The sequence below is a fragment of the Nipponia nippon genome, unplaced genomic scaffold, assembly GCF_047370975.1.
Source record: "Nipponia nippon isolate SJK-2023a ecotype South Korea unplaced genomic scaffold, ASM4737097v1 scaffold_1, whole genome shotgun sequence".
NCBI classification, from domain to species: domain Eukaryota; kingdom Metazoa; phylum Chordata; class Aves; order Pelecaniformes; family Threskiornithidae; genus Nipponia; species Nipponia nippon.
This window is the reverse complement of record NW_028262290.1, coordinates 117,568,767-117,590,971: the sequence shown is the minus strand read 5'-3', so window position 1 is coordinate 117,590,971 and position 22,205 is coordinate 117,568,767. Positions and strand designations below refer to the sequence as shown.

Genomic DNA, 22,205 nt, shown 5'->3' with positions numbered 1-22,205 from the left:
TTTCCCCCAAGTCACAGAAGCAGGATGAGTTACTGCCTGATGAAATATGTAAATGTATGATCTCATAGATTCTTATTGAAGATACTAAGCAGTAAGTGCTTCACTATCAATTTCATGTGAGAGGTGGGTCTGAAGAACAAGAGCATAGAGGAATGTATTTATTGATGTGGTTAAGCTTTTTAAAAATGACAAATTAAATTCTCACTTTAACTTCTTTGGCAACACAAGAACCTTTTAAGAGGGTACTATTCCTGATTGCAAAGTGCATTACCTAGAGGAAAGACACATTTGTTATTGCCATTCACAGTTAGTGGCTACAAGTCTGGAGGATTTCCAATTTTATCACCAAGAAAAAAACCCCTGTGATAACCACAGCATTTATAATGCTTCTAAGGGTACGCACACATAATTGGGCAGCTGTTCACAGGATAAATCTTTTGGAGGAAAAAAGCACTGAGGAGGACAGAGGGTCTTTGATCCATAGGTATTGGGATAAAAATAATACAATTTGGCAAAAAAAAAAAATCTGAATTACTTGTGGACTGTAGAAATAGTCTTTATATACAGCTTATAATGACAGAGACAGAGGGGCATAAAATACAGGTACAAATAGTCTTCTCGCCTTGTGAGGAGTGGATGGGAGCTAAACCTATGTGGCAATTAGCAGTTACGCTGCACTCCCAAGGTGGGAGAAGACTCTTCCTTTGCCACACAGACCTCCTCTCTTGATGCATGGTTCCTCAAATTCACAATGGACCCCACCAAACATTATGAACCCCACACCTTCAAGGTCAGACTTCCCAAGTGGAAAAAGCAAAGAGCATGCACATGGCATGTTCCTTCGGGACTGGCAGAGTACAGGCCAGAAGCTGACTTTACTCTTGGAGGTGGCAATGTCAGCGTCAGCTGGAGCAAGTGACTGATTTCTGTACTTCATCAAAGCTGGACAGTTGCACAAATACAGCAGGAGAAAACCTAAGACTCAGCAAATGCTGAAACAAACATATATCAAGCCAATTAGCAATCTTTCATTATTGATAATTAACAAATATTCAATGGTATGTCTATGTGAAAGTGCACTCTGCTCTGTTTAAAGGCTACCTTAAGAGTGTTAACCACAGCATGACTTTTTGCTTTATTACATGCATTTTATGATGGAAAAAAGCAATAGGGCACAATAAGACTTAACAAGTGAAATGTGATTTTTCCCTCTTAAAAAAATAATTCACCATAGTTGCCATTTAATAGAGACCAGAAAAAGAAATGCTTATACAATGATACACAAAGATATTCTGACTTGACCCAAAAATTGAACATCTGATCTAGATGAGAAGTTGTGAAAAACTCTGCTCACACAAGTTTTTTCTATTCGAAATAAAAATCTGTAGATTTAGTTTTGAAATGTTACTTTTTTCCAAGGGGGCTTTCATGGGTACTAAATCAATGTTGTTTAAAATAAAAAAAGTTTAACAGCTTTTTCAGATTAACATGTTTTGAAAAGCATTTTCCAAACAACATGCTGCTAAGAGGATTTTAGAAATCCAACCCAGAGGGGAAAAACATGCATCAGAAATCAGCCTCCGTCAGGCAAGTAAACATATAGCGGTCCTGAAGAGGACGAGGCAAGGGTGATGGTCGCTGGAGCTGAGGGATGTCCCAGCACGTTCCAAGGCCAGCAGATCGTCCAATGCTGCCACATGAGCTCGGGAAGGAGACAGCGGGGGCTGAAATGCCTGGGCAGCGAACATCTTCTCCCGAATGTTTCAGTTCAGCCTGATTGAAAAGCTCCTGCTCTGAAGCACAGTGTCTTGCATTTCAGCTAATGTTAACACAGAACAGAGCCGAAATGCAATTCCTGCTCAGAAAACCAAAAGGAGCTAGCTTGTGACCTTCTGCAGGGGATCAGAGAAATACCCTAAGGGTCACCCAAAAGCAGGCAGCAGCACCAGCTGGGGAGAAAAAGAGGACCAAACATGGGATAATCAGAGGGGTTTACTAGATTCCAGAACTGCCTGGACATGTTGAGTTTATTATAATCATCAGTCCTAACAGTTGCCTCAGTTTACTCGTAAGTCTCCTGTAGGAGAGGCGTTGTCAGACAGGCAAACCTCATCCTCTCTGTCAACCAAGAAAACTCCATCACAACACACAGGAACGATCACCCTACTTAAGACTGTATAGGTCCAGGAACAACTTTCTCAACTTGCAAGCATATGAAAATGTCAAATCATTGGCAAAGCAGTATGAAAGGAAAGAATCGCTTTCTTCTCCAGGAAAAAAGACAGCAGATTAAACATCTGATACATTTTAAAAATACAAATAGTAACACTACTGATACCAAGAATCAGTTGGAGTGGACTTGCTTTAGGCAGAATCGCTGTATTAATAAGGGATGCATAAATTTGACATTATACTGAAAAATGAAGCAAAGTACAAGCATTATTGAGTCAACCACTCAGGAGTCAGAACAACAGGCTGGTTTTTCACATGACGTAACTTTTTTCTTCCTCATTCTTGGAGGAAAATCTTGCCTTACAACCCTTTACTACTTCACATATTTGTAAATTTGAGACCTCTAATTAGATATTGCCATCTCCTTTTCTCCCTTGTTTGACTACCATGAACTCTACATCTTCCCTGACTGCCACCAACCCAACGTAGGGGTTGGCATGGCCCACAGTCCTCCAAGTCTGCTCCTGCAAAAGTAGTCAGTGACAGGATGCAGAGCACATGAAGTCTCAGTTACAGAATTGACGAAAGGGAAATTTTTCCTTAAACTTTGCTTGATACTTAAGATTTTGTATTTCAGCGACTGTAAGAGGTGATGTTCTCACTTGCCACTTAAGTGCCCACACTTGAAGACTCCTGTATATTTTTTATTAGCTTTCAATTTGACACCTTCACTGAAAGTCCCTCAGCTTTTGCAAAACTGGAAGACTAAATAAGTGTGATCTATAATTTGTATGCTGCTTATTATGTGGGAAAAACTGTGTTACATCCTTTCATATTCCTCTCCTCCCAGTTCAGCAGTCCCAATATTTTTGCACACTATTTACATAATATTTATTCCTACTAGGGAAAATGTTTGGTAACTTCACTATGACTTGCGAAGGTAGGTGGGGCCACACACAGGCAAACATTTCTTTATTAACACTGAAAATAAAGCTGTGATATTCTGTCCTCATTCATTCCCTGCAAGAATCCAAGCACTTTTCTGTGCTACTGCAACACACGAAGCAAAGGCTTTAACCATGCTGACTGCAGCAAAACTTCTATAATAACAGTACATTAATAATACTTAGCACTTTACAGCCATAGCATTTAACTTTTCAACCACTGACCTCCAAGAGCTCAGCATCATTAAATCCATTCTGCACATGGGGAAACCTGAGACATGGAAACTTCCTCAAGGTCACTTGACAATCAGATGAACAGCTAAAACGAGGATCCAGAGCTCCTAAAACACAGATAGGTCCTCCAGGCACTCAGCCACACGCTCACTTCCAAGGCTACTCAAAGCTAGAAAAGATTGCCTAATTAGCACTTGTATTTAACCATTTTAATAGACCTCTCTTTCCTACTCTCCTCTTCAATTCCATTTTTAGACACTTTTTTTAAAGCTGAGTGCAGCATTGCAGTCTGCTGTGCGTTACGCAAGTACAGCTTTATTCTGTCTAGCAGAATCAAAATTCTTCACAGTGCATACTTCAGAAATAATTAAGACAGATCAGGATAGCAAAAAATCCAGCAGAGATCAACCTTCCAATGCAACCAGTTTGCACATTTCTCTCTGTCTCCTCCTCCAGCTAGGGAACGACTGAATAAACCAAAGACTGTTCCTGGCTCTTGTGCAAAATCCAAGCTATTGCCCTTGCTCTTCATGGGTACTGTAAGCAAAAGGATATGGTGTCTGTGATCCACTGTGATGCTTAAGCATGGTAAGGAGATGGAGATCAAAAGACAGGATACAGAACAGAGAGATAATGGTGGGAGAAGGAGGAGGAAGATAATTGGAATAGAGCAGCGGGCATTTTTGGAAGGAATTGCATCAATTTCTACAAGTACATACAGCTGAGGAAAATAATTTTCACTGCTATTTACTTGAAATTAGCAAATCTCTTAAGTACAATATGAATGGGATCATTCAGAGAACTTCCAAAAAAGCAGAACAAGACCCACATGGGTCCAGTGAAAATGACATGCACATGGCAGAGCTAAAACTTTATCTTTTCTGCTATGCCACACAGCAAGTGAATGTTCCTATCCAATTCTATCTCAGAAGGAAAAACACATTTCCTGGCATTTACGTGACAAAGTCACAGTTTCCAAGTTCTGTAGAAGTTCTCTCTGATGGCAGGTGAGGACCTCAGACAGCAGAAATACACAACTCTGACAAAGGTATACACAAAGCTCCAAGCTGCAGTTGAGGCAGACTATCTGAACGATATTTCAGCTTCCTTTTACCAGATGGTTTAGCCTGCTTGAAAGCAAAACAAGATTGCTAAGCAGCATTATACCTTCATTAGCTTTCCACAACTAAGTCCTGAAACCAACTGTTTTGTTACAGCCAAATGCACCAACAAACAAATACAAGGTTCAGTTATTTGCTAGGAGTACTTCATTTTCTCAAGTACCATCCCAAGGTCTTGCCAACTTTTGGTGTTCCCCCCGTAGAGACTGGAAGGAGTTTTACATTAAAACTTACATCAGCTAAGCAGAAGGGACGTATCCTTTTGCAGGCTAAAATCACATCTACCATCAACTTCACCACGTTTCCACAAAAATACGCTCCGCTCTGCTGACATTAAAGCACATTACAGTGAATGGACCCTCCAAATAAAACCATCTGAAATATAAAGATTTTATTTAGGACTGTTTCTGGAGCTGGCAAAGCTCCAGTCTATTTGAAGGGTGTTCTGTCTGGTCACTGAGCCTAGATTTTTATTTTCTGTTGCAATTTTCATGTTATCACAAGTATTGCTCCATTTTTACATTAGCATTAATCCCAATACATGCTAGTCAGAGACAAATGTAGTGGGCACTGCAGGTACACTAGACCTTAATAAATTTTCCTCAAGTCTCACTGTAATGTACATTTAAAAAAATCTAATGCATATCTAATTAATCTAATTCTAATTAATTTTCAAGTTCCAGTATGACAATTACATTTGCTACTGATGCAATATGTTAGCGCTTAGTTAGAAACCCTACCTTTCAACTGGGCACCACAATAAACTCAAAAGAAAATGTAAAGAACATTCAAAAATAACTCTGGATTGAGATAGTCTATGAAGATAAATGGTATTCTCTTGCTTTCTATTTTTTAAAGCAGCAGTCAAACTGGGAGTATGAAAACCAAAAAAAAAGAGCACCTCACTTAAACATTCAAATAAATCTGTGCTGCAAACAACCAGTGTGACAACCTTTGGGACCCATTTTGAGCTGCTCACAACACTACTTTGACTGCACTAAGTCTGAGTGTATGCAGCATGCTTTAAAGGAGTTCAAACACCAACATTTTCATTGGCTTATTGATGAGTTTACTGCTTTTGGAAGAAGCAGAGACTAACTTTTTGGCCCAATTTTCTACAAATGTTCTATGTTTCAAATGCTGACCTGCGTATTTGCTCTCTGCTAAATGTTAATGTAGATCTCTGCCCTGGAAGAAAACCAACTTCCACAGAACAGGTATCTCCACTAGGGTCATTCCTTGAGAGACTAACTCAACACGACAGATTTTCTTCAGTGTCAAGATCACCTCGGTGCAGGAATCTACCAGGAGACTATTTACAACCTGCAAAAGTTGATGCCACTCTTTTGGAGGAAGATAATGGGAAATAAGATAGTCTAAAGAAAAAGGTACAGCTCCCAGAAGAGTTTTAAATCCTCCATCGAACCCAGGTGATGTTTATGGAAGGCATTGCTTTCCAAAAAATTTTAACCATCCTCAAGTCATTGGTTCTGATTCCCACATCATACAGGAACTTTTCAGAGTTTTCACATGTGCATATAAACAAAATGTATCTTTCTAATTCACCTAATTAGAGTCTCAAGCTCTAATGTATAAGGTGAACCATCTTTACAAAAATTCATGCTGAGAATGCTTTATAGCCTTTTGTACAGCAAGAAACTGCTTCTGACATCAGAGAACTGGTTGACATATTCTAAATACATACTAGAAATAAAACCTAGGATTATTCAAGCACTGCTGTAGAGCAGAGCTGAAGAGCACAAACATCATTACATGAAGTCTGAACTGTGTATGTTTGTACTTTTCCAGTTCGACCAAACTGTTTCTGCACAGCAGAGAATTACAACATTAACTCTTGTAGAATTAAGCGAAGACATATAGGGAGGGGGAGAAAAAAAGGAGAACAACCTGAAAATGCAGTCCTCTCCGAGATATTTCTAGCTCACTATCTATTGTGCAGTAAGATGTGCAGACGAGCAGCGGCTAAACAGAGAACCACCTCCACTACTTGTGCTATCTTATTAAAGGAAAAAATAAAAGACGTAAGAAGAGCAGCTGGGGAGGGGCAGGAGAGAACAGTTCATGCTCCATCTGAGGGATAAGTCACTGAAAAAGCAAGAGGAACGCACGACAGACTGTGGTGTTTCTCCCTGTGTTTTTCCCTGGAAGAAATATTGCCTGATAGTTAAAAACAAAAAAACACACCACCCCACACCACCCCCCAAACCAAAACACCTCAGCAGCCCTGCTTCCCCTACAGGGATTTGTAAGTCACACAGTCCAATCAATAAACCAGATCATAAAATTATTAGCAGCTTTGTTAGTTAATTTATTCACTGAAAAATAACTCAAGCTGTGTCTCGGGTCTCATAAATAAAGAAAATATTTATAACCAAGTTACAGGTGGGTGACTGAGGGCTGCACAGGGTTGTGGGGAAAAGCACTGACTTCAAGGGTCAGAAATAGCATTTTTATAATTCAGCTACAGATTTTTCTTCTGAAATTAAATTCTTCCAAGAGTTTTTTCGTGGAGTCAGCAAAAACTATTTTAAGTGCAGTTCATCAGCATCCACAAACCTGGCTGCCTGTTCTGCTGCCCGTATGGGTGAACTCAGAAGTGGAAGAAAGAGGTATAATATGACACGGTCGAATGACTGAAGTAGAAACAAGCACTGACTCCACAGCGCTCTGTACTGCTGGAAAAGATACTCCTGTCCTTCTTTTGCCTCCTCACTGGGGAAAAGGGTGCGCGTGTAGGTTTTCCAGGGTAAAAGGTAGAGAAGGAGTAGGTGAGAGAATAAGACAATTGAGAATACAGTCTCCTTCAGGTTCAAAGGCTGGCATTTGGAAACATGGCATCATCTACCTGGGACCCCTATGATTTTAAGGCCCCATGTCAAAGGGCACGCACTTCATTCACAGATACTATGTGAAAGCTTAAATTTCAAGTGGGTGTTGATGGGAAACAACTGGGAGCAATGAGCCTTTGGTGAGCACAGGAATATCATACAGCATTGGGAAAGGGACTCAGCTTCTGTCTTCATCCTGTGTTCTCCACTAAAGGGAAAGATGAAGAATAAACATCCATCTTTGTCACATTTGCCCAGCTACTTTAGTCACCAATGGTACAAAATTAAACTGTGAGGAATCAAGTTATTTCATTCACCCTTCTTGTCTGAGTAAAAAGGCCTTGGTCAGTGCTATATCGCCACAGCTAAGGCTGCTTTTGGAACCTGGCCTGTAATGCAGACAAGAAGGACTATCACAGTATCCAAGGAATATCCTTTGCTGCTGTTATGTGTTTGCTTGAATTTGCTTTGTTTTTCTGGTGCTATCTTTAAACGTTGTGGCTCTGTTAGCCTCAAAAGGGTGAGACAGTAAATCCCTGACACCCTCTGCAAATAGAAGCCCAGCAGCATTTTCTTAACAGATGTTAAGAATTATAACAGGTTGCACTGCCATTTTGTCTGGTTATTTGCCAAGTAAGCCCAAGGCACCCACACCAATAAGCTGGCATTTAGAAAAGCACTCCAAAACACAGTCACAGCTGGATGATCTATTCGCCGATATTCTTCCTTCCGCTCCCCACCCGTCAGTGGGATTTGCTGCAAAATGATTAACTGCATTACCACCATCTGCGCTCAGGTTCTATTAGTAATCCAGGCATTTCAGGAGATCCCAGCCCTGCTCAAGCTGAGTCCCATTACTGCTTACTGATTCATCAGTCCAGCTAAGCAAGTCTGGAAAATGCAACAGGTAAGCAAACGCTCTCGGAACAAATTAACCTCTACAAAAAACAGCCATGTCACACCTCAGGAACAAATCAATCCCTACATAAACAGGTACTTCATGTCCTATCCTGCCAGTGTTAACTACTGACAAATACAGGAAAAAGCTCAGGTCAGACCACAACTGCTTTACACAGGTTGCTGAACAATAGGCCCTTACCTTGCTTGCTGGCAGACACTGCAGATCCAAGCCTTCTCCTTCTTCTGGTAAGAACTGCAGCTCTTGCAGATGTTGTACTTGCAGTCTTGGCACTGTCGCTTGCTGTTGATAAGAAACGTGAAAGGGGAACAGCAGCGAATACAGCAGTGCTCATTGAACTTCTGCTGCTTGGAAAGGATGCTGCACTTGTTACCCTCTTCATCCAATTTCTGCTTCATTTCACTGGAACAAAAAGCAAAACAACAAAAATATAAACACAATTTCAATGGGAAATCTCCCTTTGCCTTTCTCTTCTTTCCATATCTTCATGTTATACTCTTCAAATAACTTTTGCAGGTGTGAAATAAATGTCAGAAATGGATATTCTAAATCCAGAATTGGGAAGCAAAAGGTCCTGTATTCCCTGCAGTCACCCATAGCCGATCTGTTAAAACTCTGAGTCATGAGCCAGGGCAAAACTCAGCTCCAGCAAGACAATCCTCAGGAGAGCCAGGCTACTGCTCCAGGTACTCCAGCCATGCAAAGCCATAGTGTCATTTGAGAATTCAGGGCTGTTTTCAGAACACTTTACAAATCAAAAATCAGTCTATGAAAGTCAAAAGGTTTGGTGCACAGTAATAAAAAGTCCTACTGATCAACAGTTTTGTAAACAAAAGTGCTAAGTTTGCTTTGTTCTGACCCATGGGGTCGTATTATTCATAATAGCTCCAATTTGTCAAGGAAGGTTAATGACATACTTCATTTCAGAAAGAATTGGGTGTTTTACTAGTTAGGACCAATACTGAGCCAACTGTTTGTTAAAGTGTTTGCAGACCCCCTAAAGGTTTCTGTATTCCAGCAGAAGAGCTCATTTATTAAAAAAATAAAATAAAATAAAATAAAATAAAATAAAATAAAATAAATTGTGTGTGTGGTACTCACTAATTTGCTATCTCCCATTTTACAGTGCTTTTGATATTTTACAAATTAGGCAATATATTCCAAGATATGAGTAATAAAAAACATCCAGAAGGAACAGTTGTGTAAGTAGACAAGTCTGCAAACTCATCACACAGTTTCTGGCATGTACAACTAGGATATACATTGAGAGGAAAAAAAATTAGGATTCATGAAAAACATGTTAAATAAAAGCTTACAGAACAGTGTGCATGTACATATATTCATTCTTTCCATTTCTCAGAATTAGTGGTGGCTACCTTACTATTTCCAATTGCTGGTAAGAACCACTTTTAAGACTAGAGTAACACAAGAGCCTAAACAAAATTTAAAGGTATCACAGCAGATAGACTAAATTGCAGGAAGTCATGACATACTGACTTACACTTACATTAATGCTTAAATATCCTGCTACAGGAAAAAAGAATACACTTATTGCATGCTTATTCAGGAACTCGACCAAGATCATCTATAAGCATCTTTATGAGCCAAGCCTGGAATGTTAAAAAGACTCACATTACTGGGCTATACATCATCTTATTTGCCATTTCTGCCTCAGATTCATAACTCAAAATAAAAACAGCCTATTTTATGAAAGTCTGACAGGTCAATTCTAAACCTCAAGTCTAAAAGGCAATTAAGGCAGTGATCTACAGCATATAATTTTTGAACTTGCACATACATCATATTTAACCATATTCCAGATACACACCTTTTATAAATTTAAAACTTCAAAACAATGTATGTTTCTGCTGTTTGTCCCCTGTATAAAGATTTAGCTATCTTAGACCAGCTGCTCAAACCCAAGTAAATACTCTTTGGAGTTTCAAGTAAATAATCTTTCTTTATGATTTTTGTCCAGATGGCAAAACTTAATTGTTTTTCCATATTTTTAGAGAATGTTAAAGGTGAAAAAGGTAAGAGATTATCATGCAAAAGAGGAAATGTCTGAATTATGCAAGTCAAACTGTCTGCCTCATGTAAACTGACAGAACTAACCCACAGATTAAATGGGATGGTTAGACTAGTTTGTCTTATCCCCATTCCTCCCTCCTACCATGGTGCCACATGGACAATCTTTCTAGGGGAACAGGAGAAGTGAGCTGTTCCCCACATTGCTCTTCCATCCACAGCACGTATCCTGCTCCGCAGCAATGGAGTGAGACAGAGCTATGCTTCTGCACAGAAGGTCAGGCAGGAACCCCGGGTGCCAGGAGAGAAGCTGGTGAAGGTGAGGGTTACACGATACAAGGAAGATTTCTGGCATGGAGAAGAAGTGTCAGCAGCCCAGATACGATCTTTACAGCAGATGCTGCAATCTTTGTTTCAGGCTGGAGGCCCCAGGCAGCAGACACTGGCCTCCCCGTAAGATGAGAACAGCGAAGGTGTCGAGGTCAGGAGGAGCAGTGAAAGAAAAGATTTTTGTCCTCACACAGCTCTATTATCTCCCAGAATTAGTAACATATTGGTATTTGGTAGTATCAGCCTGCACACTCAACACTGGCATGCTCAATGGCATTTTGAACCCTCATTAGGGCTCTTATCCATGATAGCAAGATAAACCACAGAAGCAAAGCCACCTATTTAAAGCACTACAATAATGCTCACACAATATAAAAATAGGCAGCTTCGTTCACAACAGAGCTAATAAAGCCTGATACCTAGAAAAAGCTGAGCACACACTGAAGCCTTTTCATCAGTACAGGCATTAATTACATCTCTCTCCTCTATCTGGCTGCCAACATTCATTAGAGTGGTAGAACTTTAATATCATTAAGGCATCTGCCTCACTGTTAAATAGGACTAAAATTGGCCAATGGATTCAAAAAGTCAATAGGATAGGGTTGGACAGGCTGGCAGAGAGAGAGCATGACAGAAAAAGCCTCATTTCCACAGGAAACCAGGCAGAACAGAAAAGAAAGCAATGCACATCCCTCAACGGCTGTAACAAATTAAGGCGCTCACACACTACCTGCCAAAGGCTATTCTAGTTTTTATCAGGAGTCAAATGGCAAAAGGGACTGTCAACAGGACTTGTCAACTGAAGCCAAAAGGCTACTCTCCATGCTCTTTCCTTGGAAGTAAAACATGGGTTTCCTATGAAAGTGAAGTGCTGCACAACACCAGTAGGCAACTGAATCTGCCTGGTTTGAGGAAAATGACATAGTCAAAGGGAAAAGTAGGCTCTGGTTTACTCCCATCAATACTGGGAAAACCTCACTTGCACATGACTTCAGCTGGATGATTGCTGTGAGCAGGATCATTAATGTGAACTCCAAACTCAATACAACGAGAAAGTTTGTAGCACTGGAATTCAGGAGGTACAAGTTGAAGTTCGAGGCATCCCGAGTTTGAAAGTCTCAGACTTTACCTTTAGGGTGTTCAAATGGCTTGGTGAAAGACGATTGTAAGAATGGTCTGAGGAAAGGAGCAGAGTCAACAACGCTGATCCTCTCATGCAGTGCAACTTGCTTCCAAAAGGATGACAGTCACCTATGCAGGTGCTGACTTTTTCTAAGGGGCAGGTCGAACCACACAGCCATCGCAAACATTCCCCCTTCCTCCCTGTGCAACACCGTTTCCCTCAACAACACACAGATGAGGGGGATGGGACAGAGAAAAGAGGGAGGACGTGTGTGCACTCGTGCACTTACTTCCCCCAGCATTACATTACGTCCTTCCCTGGGGAAGTATTTATAGGTATACATATAATATGTGCACAAATAAAACAGGCAACAAAAAAAGACTGCACAAAAAATTTCCTTTCTGGGGAAAGGACGGAGGAGTGGGAACCACAAATGACAGCATTTATCCACATCACTTAAGTCACAACTGACGGTGCTCAGCTATTACAGTTATGCGTAACGTAGTAATAAGGATCTGCGGAGAAGAGAACTCCTGCTGTTTGAATGAATCTAAGATTGGATTTCATTTTCTTTTTCGAGTGGTTGCATTTCACTGATTGCCTATAAATACAAAAGAAGCAAAGAATACTCAATAGATACCCGACATGTCTGTCACCAAGACTAATTCTGTCAAAGAACATTTTATTGAAGTATACGTTCTAAAATATACAGATGCATATTTAGATTTTTCCAGAGGCTTGTATTAATTAATCTGCAACAGTTTGCATAATAAATACGTAATTAATTCCAGTCAACATTTCGGGTGATAGACTCCTGGCATGTAATCCCATACAAAGATTACCTTTGTTATTTAAAAATATTCACCAGAGCACAGAGCAAGACAGAAGCACAACCAAGCAGCCACGGCACTCACGAGGCCAGGACACCTTTCTTTAGTCTTGCCTTAGGAAACATTTAGGTACTCCACAAACAGCAGTACATCACTGATGGTTAGTACGCTCTTCTGGGAGGAGGTGGGAGATGAGGTGAGGGTGTGCCCAATAGGTTTTGTTCAAGAGTCCAGTTTTGGGAATACTCTACAATTACCCTACCTGTAAAAGTAGCCTCACACAGAGGCATTTATGGGAAAGCAATGAGACCACTACCACTGGCAACAGCAGAGACGGTCCTTTGGAAAGGATGCAACAGGTATTAGCTACAACGCAGCACGCCAAGCTTCAAGACAGCATCCGTGTAAGCAAGTCTTTCTGCCAGGCTCCCCCAAACCCGTCTCTCTGCTCTTCTCTGAGGGAACATCAACTATTGTGCTGTAGCCAGCTGACGCTTACCTCACACCAGTCTCAATTTCAGACAGGCACCTGCCAGTTTAAAGGCAAAGTCCAGCTGGTGAGGTTCCCATTTGCTCTGTTGCTTTCTTGGGTGATGGACAAATACAATTTTTCCTACTGTTTAACCACCTTTTATCTTCCCCAATAAAGAGTAACAGCTAACTATATTCTAGTTGCCTGCACAGGAAAAGAGGAAAATGGAGGCACAATGTTCCTAGGAGTTACAAAACAAAACATAAAAACCCTATTTCCTTCAAATCACTCCCTCCTGCTGAACAGAGGAGCGGGGCTTTGACCACAAGTTATCAAAGACAGGTAGAAACTTTCTCCTTCAGTACTACAGATGAGGGCTTCTGTTTCCAGTCCTCTGAATTCAAATTACATCTATTTCATAACATAAGCTACCTTTTATCCACCTGGCATTGGAGCCTTTTGTTCTTCAAAGACTAGTGAGCAGGTAGCACATGCTGCAAAGTGCTTTTCCTAGGGGAGCAGGGTTCTGCTCAGCTTTACAACTGGTTGTCTCTCTTCTCTGCATTTGTTTGCATATCTCACCTCTCAGACTGGATTTGGAGTGGTCCATGAAGACCACCAATTTGTCTTAAAACTGGTTTTAATCTTAGTTTGACCACTGTTAAGAGCCTTAAGACACTTAATGCCTTCAGACACTCTTCTGGCCAGGCACCCTCCATACTCACCTGCCCGTACAAGCTACTGTGACATTTCGCTTAGCACGAGATCTGGATTTCTACGTAGTCTGGGGAGCAGGTGAACAAGTTCAGATGTGCCTGTTCCCAGCCTTTCAGAGAAGCCATTTTCACCACCTGCACCTCGTGTTTTTCCACTCTCACAGTCACTCCAAGCCTGGTCTGTTGGGATGGGAGTTTCCTTGGGATACAGAGATCAGCTGAAGAATACAAGTTCCACCAATGCCCTCCAAGCTACAATGTTGGAGGAAAAAGGGCTTTTCCTATTCAGAGGCCAAAGTGTACACAGTATTCCCATCTCTGCTCTCCTTAGACCTGCCAGATGTGCACCAGACCCTGGGGTGGGGATAAAGTTCCTTTAATCTGTGCAGAACCTGACAGTCCAATCAGGTTAGTGCAATGCTGCTAAATTTAGGGAAAACACTCACTGGAAGGTTTACAGCCCCTCTCTGATCCCTGCCCAGGGGTTAACTAGCCAGAGCTGCCAAGGAGAGCTGCTCACCATTTCAACCCTTTCATAATCTATGCCACAAAGTGTGGCACAGTGCAAATAGCGATGAAGCTATACACTGACAGGGTCATATATCTTTTCCCTCTGCTACATACAGTAAGAACCAAATTCTCCCAACAAGCATAGGCCTTCATCATCATTTAGTCTCTAAAGGTTCAGTGCTCATTTCTTTTAACTGCCTCTTCTTTTCAGGCAGTTTATTTTTCGCCATCAGGATAGGCATCTAACACAACTCTCTAGTGCCAGGCAGTGCTATACCATCACCGCACACACCTTTTGCTTCTCTTATGTCTTTGCTAAATTGTCCCTGGTGAAAATCTGCTTGCCTCTCTTTAAAAAAACTAAAGTACAGGATAGTCCTTTGTCCCTTTACAGCAAATGCCAAGTTAATTAATTATCTTTAAATGATGGCTTTTTTCCAAGGCTCCTATCAACACAGTCACAACTGTGCCTTGTGCTATATTTAATACTTAGTACGTCTATTAGTATTCTACACATTGCTGATGCTGTCAAAAAGCCATGCTAGTACACACATAAACACACTGCTTGCAGTTGGGGACCCTTCGAGGAACACGCATCGCTTTAATCTGTGCGGAGAGATATCGATCCAACAGCAGTAGCTGACTTTCAGGGAGGATTAGACAGCAGGGAGTACACCATAAATGGTAAAAAAGAAAAAAAAAAGTAACATCAAAAAACACCCAAAGCAAAACACGAAGTCTTTGAGGGGAGACAGAGGGATGGGACACCTCAGCATTCAAGCACTAAGAGAGGCTCATAAATAGTTATGAGTAAGTCACTTGTATCAAAAATCAGGAAGATAAATATTTCACAGTCCAAGTACTCCAACTGCTGTTGCATTCTTTTATCTAAGATCTTACTAGCATCTCTTAAAGATTTTTTCTCTCCAGCTTTTCATTTCTATAAAATTAAATTTCTTTAAAATTAGTGGGTATTCCTATCAAATCTCACTTTTTAATTTTTCTTTCCATCTCTTTTCAAAAGTAGGAGCACACACTGATGGTGCTGCATATATGCTAACTGATGATCTTGTCCCGTTAAATTCTTTACAATTGTTGTCAAAGTCTTGCCCTTTTGTCGCTTAACTCAAAAGGCCTATGATGACATCCAAATGCGACTACTGTGCATTCAGACTGAACACTATGTCCACAGCACGCACCACGTAGCTACCAACGGTGTGAACCCTGTCAAGGAAACAGTAACAGAAGCGGACATGTGAAAGGCGAGCTGACTGGCGTGCAACTTCAGTGCCATCAGAGGTCTCATAGGATAGCAAAGTATTTAGGAGCTTAGGATAACTTACTTTTATGTTTAGTTAAGGTTAAGTGAGGTACAAAAATAAAAACCTATTTCAGTATTTTTTTAAATAAGCCTTTGCAACAACAATGTGGAGACTAAATGGACTCCATATTGCCCTATTGACATAACCCATCTGCTTCGACTGATGTTGCTTGAAGCGGAATAAATTAACACTAAAAGACAGATGTATACCCTACCTTTAAAAAAATACAGTTATCATTCTACAACCCGTGACAGCACTGTAAAAAATAATCAGTTACCTGCATAAAAAAGTATCATGGATTCTGGGGACAATCTCTTTCTAAAAACAAAGAAACCCAGCACAGTGGAAACACTGCTGTTGGTTTGGTTTTTTTGTTTTTACATGTGCAAACATTTCTGATAATGGGAAAAGAATTGCACTGACATCTTCATATTGCTTATTCAATACCATAAAATAAATGTTGTGAAGACTGACAGGTGGAAGCTTTGTCCTAATCACAGTTGAACCAGTTAAACTGCTGACAGAACCAGAAAAATGACAGCATTCTCAACACTTACCTTTGTCTAAAAAACACATATCAGGCACTGCATTTGCTGCAGAGAGAACAGATTCAGTCGGCACGAAGTTGTGGTTCACTTGCCCCAGACCAGTACCTTGCTTGTCGTACCAGGCTCTATCCTAATCTGGTAACAATTTCATGCTCAGGTGAAACCGTTTCACAAAATGAATGATTTGTGCTGTGTTACTCTATAGACACTGTGCTAGTGGCTCTTAAGGGAAGTTTCCTTTCCTGTTGCTGGCACAAGCACTGTCAATCAGTGTCAATCATCAGTTGGAAATGACTGACACATCAGAGCGTAGATAAATGAAATAAATAATATACTGGTATTATTTTAAATTCCTTCTTCTCACTTTGTAAACATGTAAATTGTCAAGAGACATTGTATTTCACCCCATTTTGTCATATTGGATATCACAGAAGCACAGACTGTGCACCACATTTAACTGATAGGCTCTGAAATCTTCTGCAGGCAAGTACAGCAGCGAGGGAGAAGCAGGTCTTGAATTACAGAGCAGATATTTTGGGGAGCCCTGAGGACATTGGAAATCTCCACATGAAAGCTGAAATGATCTTTTCCAAGAAGCAGCGCTGCAAGTACGGACTCCTTTGTCCCCCCGTCCTAATACTGCCACGTGGAACACGTGAAAATAAATCTGGGGTTTAACATACTTTTTTCCTCTCTCTTCTTTCTTATCTGCCCTCCTATCTCAGTTAGAGACCGCTCTGCAGCCAGGTAGGGTGTTCTGAGGTAAAATACTTCACCATTATTGGGGACAAGCATTTTTGCTGGAGGTGCAAGACCTGCTGGTTAAATCCTGGGTTTAACTGGTCCATTGAGAAGGGCCAAAAGGTGCGCGTCCATGTTGGACATCAATCGCAAGTGATGATAAGCTAAAAAGTTTTCTCCCTTTCTCACCATTACATCCATACTGAACCACTGACCATTACTATCTGAGCCTATGTGTCCAGCCAGTTTTCATCCACTATGAAATATTTCACCTGTGTATGCCATAGCCCCACAATGTGACTACAAAATGGTAAGCTTTGATTAATATTTACATTAGCATTTTGTGACACCTTCCTTTTAATCACAAACATGTAATACTTTATGCTGTACTACCCTATCAAACATGCTAACAACCTAGCAAAACATCATTAGAGTTTTACAGGTTTTCTTATATGCTTTCTCTGATTTTTTTTTCCTTCCCACATGTGATAGTGATTTATAGTTATATAAACATTTGCCACATTCCCTTCTGTCTCATTTCCTCTCAATAAAAATCATTTTGCTCTCCCTGAAGCATATTTCTCACTACCTGTCTGGTATCTTTCTAGAACTAATATGTCAATGTTTCTTGCCTTTTTTTTAGCTAATTATAGTAGAATTTTATTTTGTCTTTCAATGTCCTTTCCAAATAACTTCCAGAAATATCAAGAAGTCTATAGAATTGCACTGAATCAGCAGCATTGATAATTACTTACCACAAGTAGCTTATTTGACCTGATAAACTCCACAGCCTAACAGCTTTCTATTCCTTACCATCTTCTAAGGGTTATCCTACATATTAAGCAGTCAAAGTGTAGTTCTAAAAGTCTAACGCGTTATTTCCATATTAGCCAGTCTCTGTTTACCACTCTGCAGCTCAGAATAGTGCATTTTGTCACATATCTAATCCTGTCTTTTTTTTCCTTGTACCAAGTGAAAAAATGAATAGTTTAACAGAATTAATTTTCAGGTGCATCTAATTTTAAAGGAATGAAAACTGAATTCCTGGCCATATTGACCAACTTCCTCTGAGTATTTCATTGTGTATTCATGATCAGTAGAGGAAAGCAAAGTATTCATCAAATGCTGGTCCACATGTAGCATTTATCTGCACTCCCTCCTCCCATTTGTCACACTCTGTGCCTCTCCCCATGCCTCTCTCATTGGAGAATTTCACGTTTCTCCTATCAGGTCCTGACTTTCAGTACTAGGTCATCTGAAGTTAATGATGTTTTTTATCCCTTTTGGTCATACCTGAAGAATGATAAATACAGACAAGGATTCTTAAGAATAAAGTATTGTTCAATTCAAACAGCCCAAAAAATATTTAGTGAAAATATTTTTTAAACGTACATACTCTTCCATCATACTTATGTGTAATACATTCTTTGTGAGTCTACCTTTCTTAGGAACCCAATTTTATGCCCCTATCAACTTGAAAAAGTTTCCTTTAAGAATAGAAACACTCCTACTACATTAAACAGTTCTCCCAGTGCTCCTTTCACAGTGCCATCTGGCTTGACCTTATAAAACACAATTCATCGCCCAGCTAGTGTACAGCAGGAGAGTAACTCAGACATTGGCTCTGAAAATCTCTGAAGTATTCACTATGAGTCATCCTTCCCTCTTCCTGGCTGGACTTCCAGCAACTCAGACCTACAAAGATTTGCACTAGAATCAGTGTTGTTAATGATTTACTATTATTTATTTCCCTTATCATGAGAAAACTAGGGGAGTCTTCCTTGACCCTTACCACAGAACACGCAGCAGAATAAACAAAAGCGGGCAGCAGAATAAACAGCAGAGCTTGCTAAGGAAGCAGGTTTCACAGTCATAGCATCCGAGGATTGCGTGTCCGCTCTTAGAAAAAACAGCACAAAGACGTTCATGCCACTTTGCATACAGACGCGATGAGTAATGCTTCATAGACGAGGGCCTTCCACCTCATGAGGGTGGCTTTCAAAATCTGCCTGTCCTGATCATTGCCTTCCCAGGAAAGTAGCTGCCACTTCAGAACCTGGGCAGGACGGGAATGCTGGGAGAGTCACGTCCTCCACAAGCACAAGGAACGCAACACAGACAAATCTGCGGTGTGTCCTCCACACCATCGCCCGCCGAGTATTTCCCCACTTCCTGCAGCAACCACAGGAGCCCTAATGCACCACGCAAAGGGGCTTGTTTCAGGTGAGACTCCTATACAGTCCTAGGAAGCACACCAGGCTTATACTGCCTAAGGTGACCAAAAAAAAAAACCCCAAAATACAAAGAAAAGCCTCAAAGCAAGAGGTTCCCACTAATTTGGTTTCAGAGTGAATTCCTCACCAATTTTATCACTTAACTCTGTATTTTCAACAGGTCTGCATGTACATAGCTCCTAAAGTCCACTTCCCTAGTCCCGCTCCTCTTCATGCCGCCTATGCTCCTAACACAGTAAATACTGTTCTTAGTTATTCCACATAGACTCTGCAATTCAAGTAGCTTAAAAATTGCAAGCACTGCAATTCCAAACAATCAACATAATATAGGCCAATAGCAGCTTAATATTTTTAGTAAATTTAAGCCTATAAACAGTGATTTTCTTAAGTCTAGAAATTGTTTGCAATATCCATGTAGGTTTTGTGTGTTTGTTTTAAAGACAAAGACTTATAAGCTTAAAATTACCATATACCTCTGTTGTACACAAGACAGTATTTTGGCAGACACAAGAATCTGTTTTCACAGAATGCTTTTTATAGTTAATACGATATGTTACCCCGGTGTGTTTCATATCAACAATATTAACACCTTCTGGAAGCAGCATCATGTCCCTTATTACAAACCAGACAAATCTCTGCAAAAGGGCAAGAAAATAATCGACAGCACCTCCACCTCCCTGTTCAAACAGACATGCTTAAGGTAGTCCTTTAAAAGGTATTGGCATATGCTATTGCTATAGTAACACCAGTATTTAACAGACACAATCGCCATTTAACACTTTTACAATACTTCCAATATTTCACAGTAATGTTCTTAACTTAATCTAGAAGCTTTTTTATTATAGGAATGTTTCTGCAAATTTAATAACATACTGGTATTTTAACATATAAAGGACTATACAGTAATGGAATGAAAGGAAATCAGAAAGCAACCACAAAAAATATAAAAAGCTAATAATTTGAAATTTATGTAGAAAATAATGGTCTTTATTTTGTAGCTGTGACTATATGTGCAGCTATTTAGCTTTACTCTGCATATGTGTGTGAGCATGCACGCGTACACATATAGATAAACCGCGTTATTCAATATCCCTTGCAAGTGAAGGCTGGGAATCTCACCCACCTAGTACTCTCCATACCCCATCCCCATGGAAACGTAGTACTAAGCACTGTCCTTGAAAAGGCAATTCAGCTACAGAAGAGGCAACACAGCCAGGTTACCAGACTAGTGGGATATTAAGGAACTAGTGATAAATTGAAGTCCTCTTGGGCAGATGCTCCCACAGCTCTATGCATCCCAGTAATTCTTCCTCAGTCCTTGGCAGCGTGCCTCACCCAGGACACAGAAGGCTATGCAGAGTGAACTTTCCCAGAGAGGAGAGAGCACGCAGGGGAACATCAGAAACCTGCATTTTTCATTCCTCTTCTCAGTCCATGTGTGCTCTCTGCTTCTTCCCAATTAGGTATCTATCAATCTGAAGTACAACAAATGTACATCAGTAGGATGTTTTTGATGAACGGTAAAACAACTGAAATATCCCAGAAGCCTTTGAAAAATGGAAATTAATCTAATCCAACAACTAGAGTTCACAAATATTTTCAGAGAGATGATTAGGTGGTAAATATTTGGAAAAGACAGAACATTTCTTCAACATTCTTCACCATTTTTAAATTATGTGGTTTGAATTTTTAAAATGTCAAGTTGTGTTCTGACTTTTTCCTAATAAGAGAGTTGCAAATACTGTTTTTCCGTTCTTCTGTGGATACTGCCATTCAGGTATCTGATGCCTTTCTTCTCTCCCTCGTGCATTTTCTCTCTCCAAAAGCAGCAGATGGAAGATATCTCCCTTGTATGGAGCTTATGGCACAGTCGGACCCCAGACTTGGTTCATGTACTTTGTGCAGACCCTCTGGCTATGTCTGAATGTGCAGATAATTCAGCACAACAAGAGCAGATCAGGATACTGAACTAGACAGTGCTGAAGGCCTACGCCTACTCAGTACGTGGTTCAGCAGGTTTGCTTCAGGGAAGTCAATCCGATTCCCCGGACCAACTGTTACCACCTTGCACACAGTTCGAACCTGTCTCAAGGCGTGATACACTGGTTCAGAGACGTATCTGCTCAGTGGAGGGAGTTTATAACCAAACAGGGCACATTTGGTAAGCACCTGGAGATAACCTTTGGCTTAGTTTCTTCCAGAAGGAATCTAGCTTGTGCACACCAAAACCAACCTGTGATGTAAACCATGGTGTGATAAACGAGGATGTGTAGGTTTGCTCCGGAACTGTACTACTGCTCTGAACTGAAATGCTAACATAAATGCAGTCATAGACAACTAGAGGAGTCTCTCTCAACATGGGTAACTGGAGTAGGTTATTTTTCGTTAACAGGTCTATAACAGCACTGTCTGAGTTTGGAAAACCAGTCTGATACCTGCAACATGCATAGCCATGGCTCACATGCAGCTAAGTTTTATACGTTTCTACATCTACCTAGCTCACAGTTAACAGAGATGCAAGATGCTGATTTATAAAGATATATGGAAAGCAAGAAGTAGTTTCTGATTAGGAATTCTTTCTCTTAAATAAATAAAAAAAAATCAGTTGTGCACAAGACCTGTGCATGGGCTTTTGGCAATTATTCTTTGAAACAGCATTAGAGTATCATACACCTGCTTGCTATGTTTCAAGACGTATCCTGCAGTGCTATATGTAAAATTTGCCTTTATAAAGCACTACCAATAGGATCCTAATTTGCACCCGTTAGATTAGTTATGTTCAAAGGTATTTCAAACTAATTCTCCACAGCATTGCATCAGTTCATGCCAGTGTCACTCCACAAATCCCATCGCCACTGTGGTACAGTAAGACGGATGGGGTAATGGAACAAGGGGCCAAAAGCTACACCTTTTGTAGCTACAGCCTGAAATGCTACCAGAAGATGGTCAGACTGTCAGCTTTTATTCAGTAGTAGAAAATGGGTGCAGAGTAACCTAGGGATTCTCTTGGGAAAAAACACAGTCATTTTGTCAGACTTTTCTCTGCCTTGCAGATTCTGTGCCTCAGTCAAATCCTGCTTCCCTCAGCATGCTTCCAAATAAAAACAAAGTT

At 40.5% G+C, this 22,205-nt stretch overlaps 1 protein-coding gene across 5 annotated transcripts in view; it reads right to left on the bottom strand.

The window, feature by feature from the left end:
- Positions 1–22,205, bottom strand: part of MYRIP (myosin VIIA and Rab interacting protein) — a 237,561-nt gene that overhangs the window by 118,430 nt on the left and 96,926 nt on the right. For all 5 annotated transcript variants that reach the window (XM_087768883.1, XM_087768898.1, XM_087768916.1 and 2 more), the window contains exon 3: positions 8,420–8,641. In XM_087768883.1, coding sequence (XP_087625009.1) covers positions 8,420–8,641 — 222 coding nt within the window. The remainder of the gene's footprint in view (positions 1–8,419; positions 8,642–22,205) is intronic.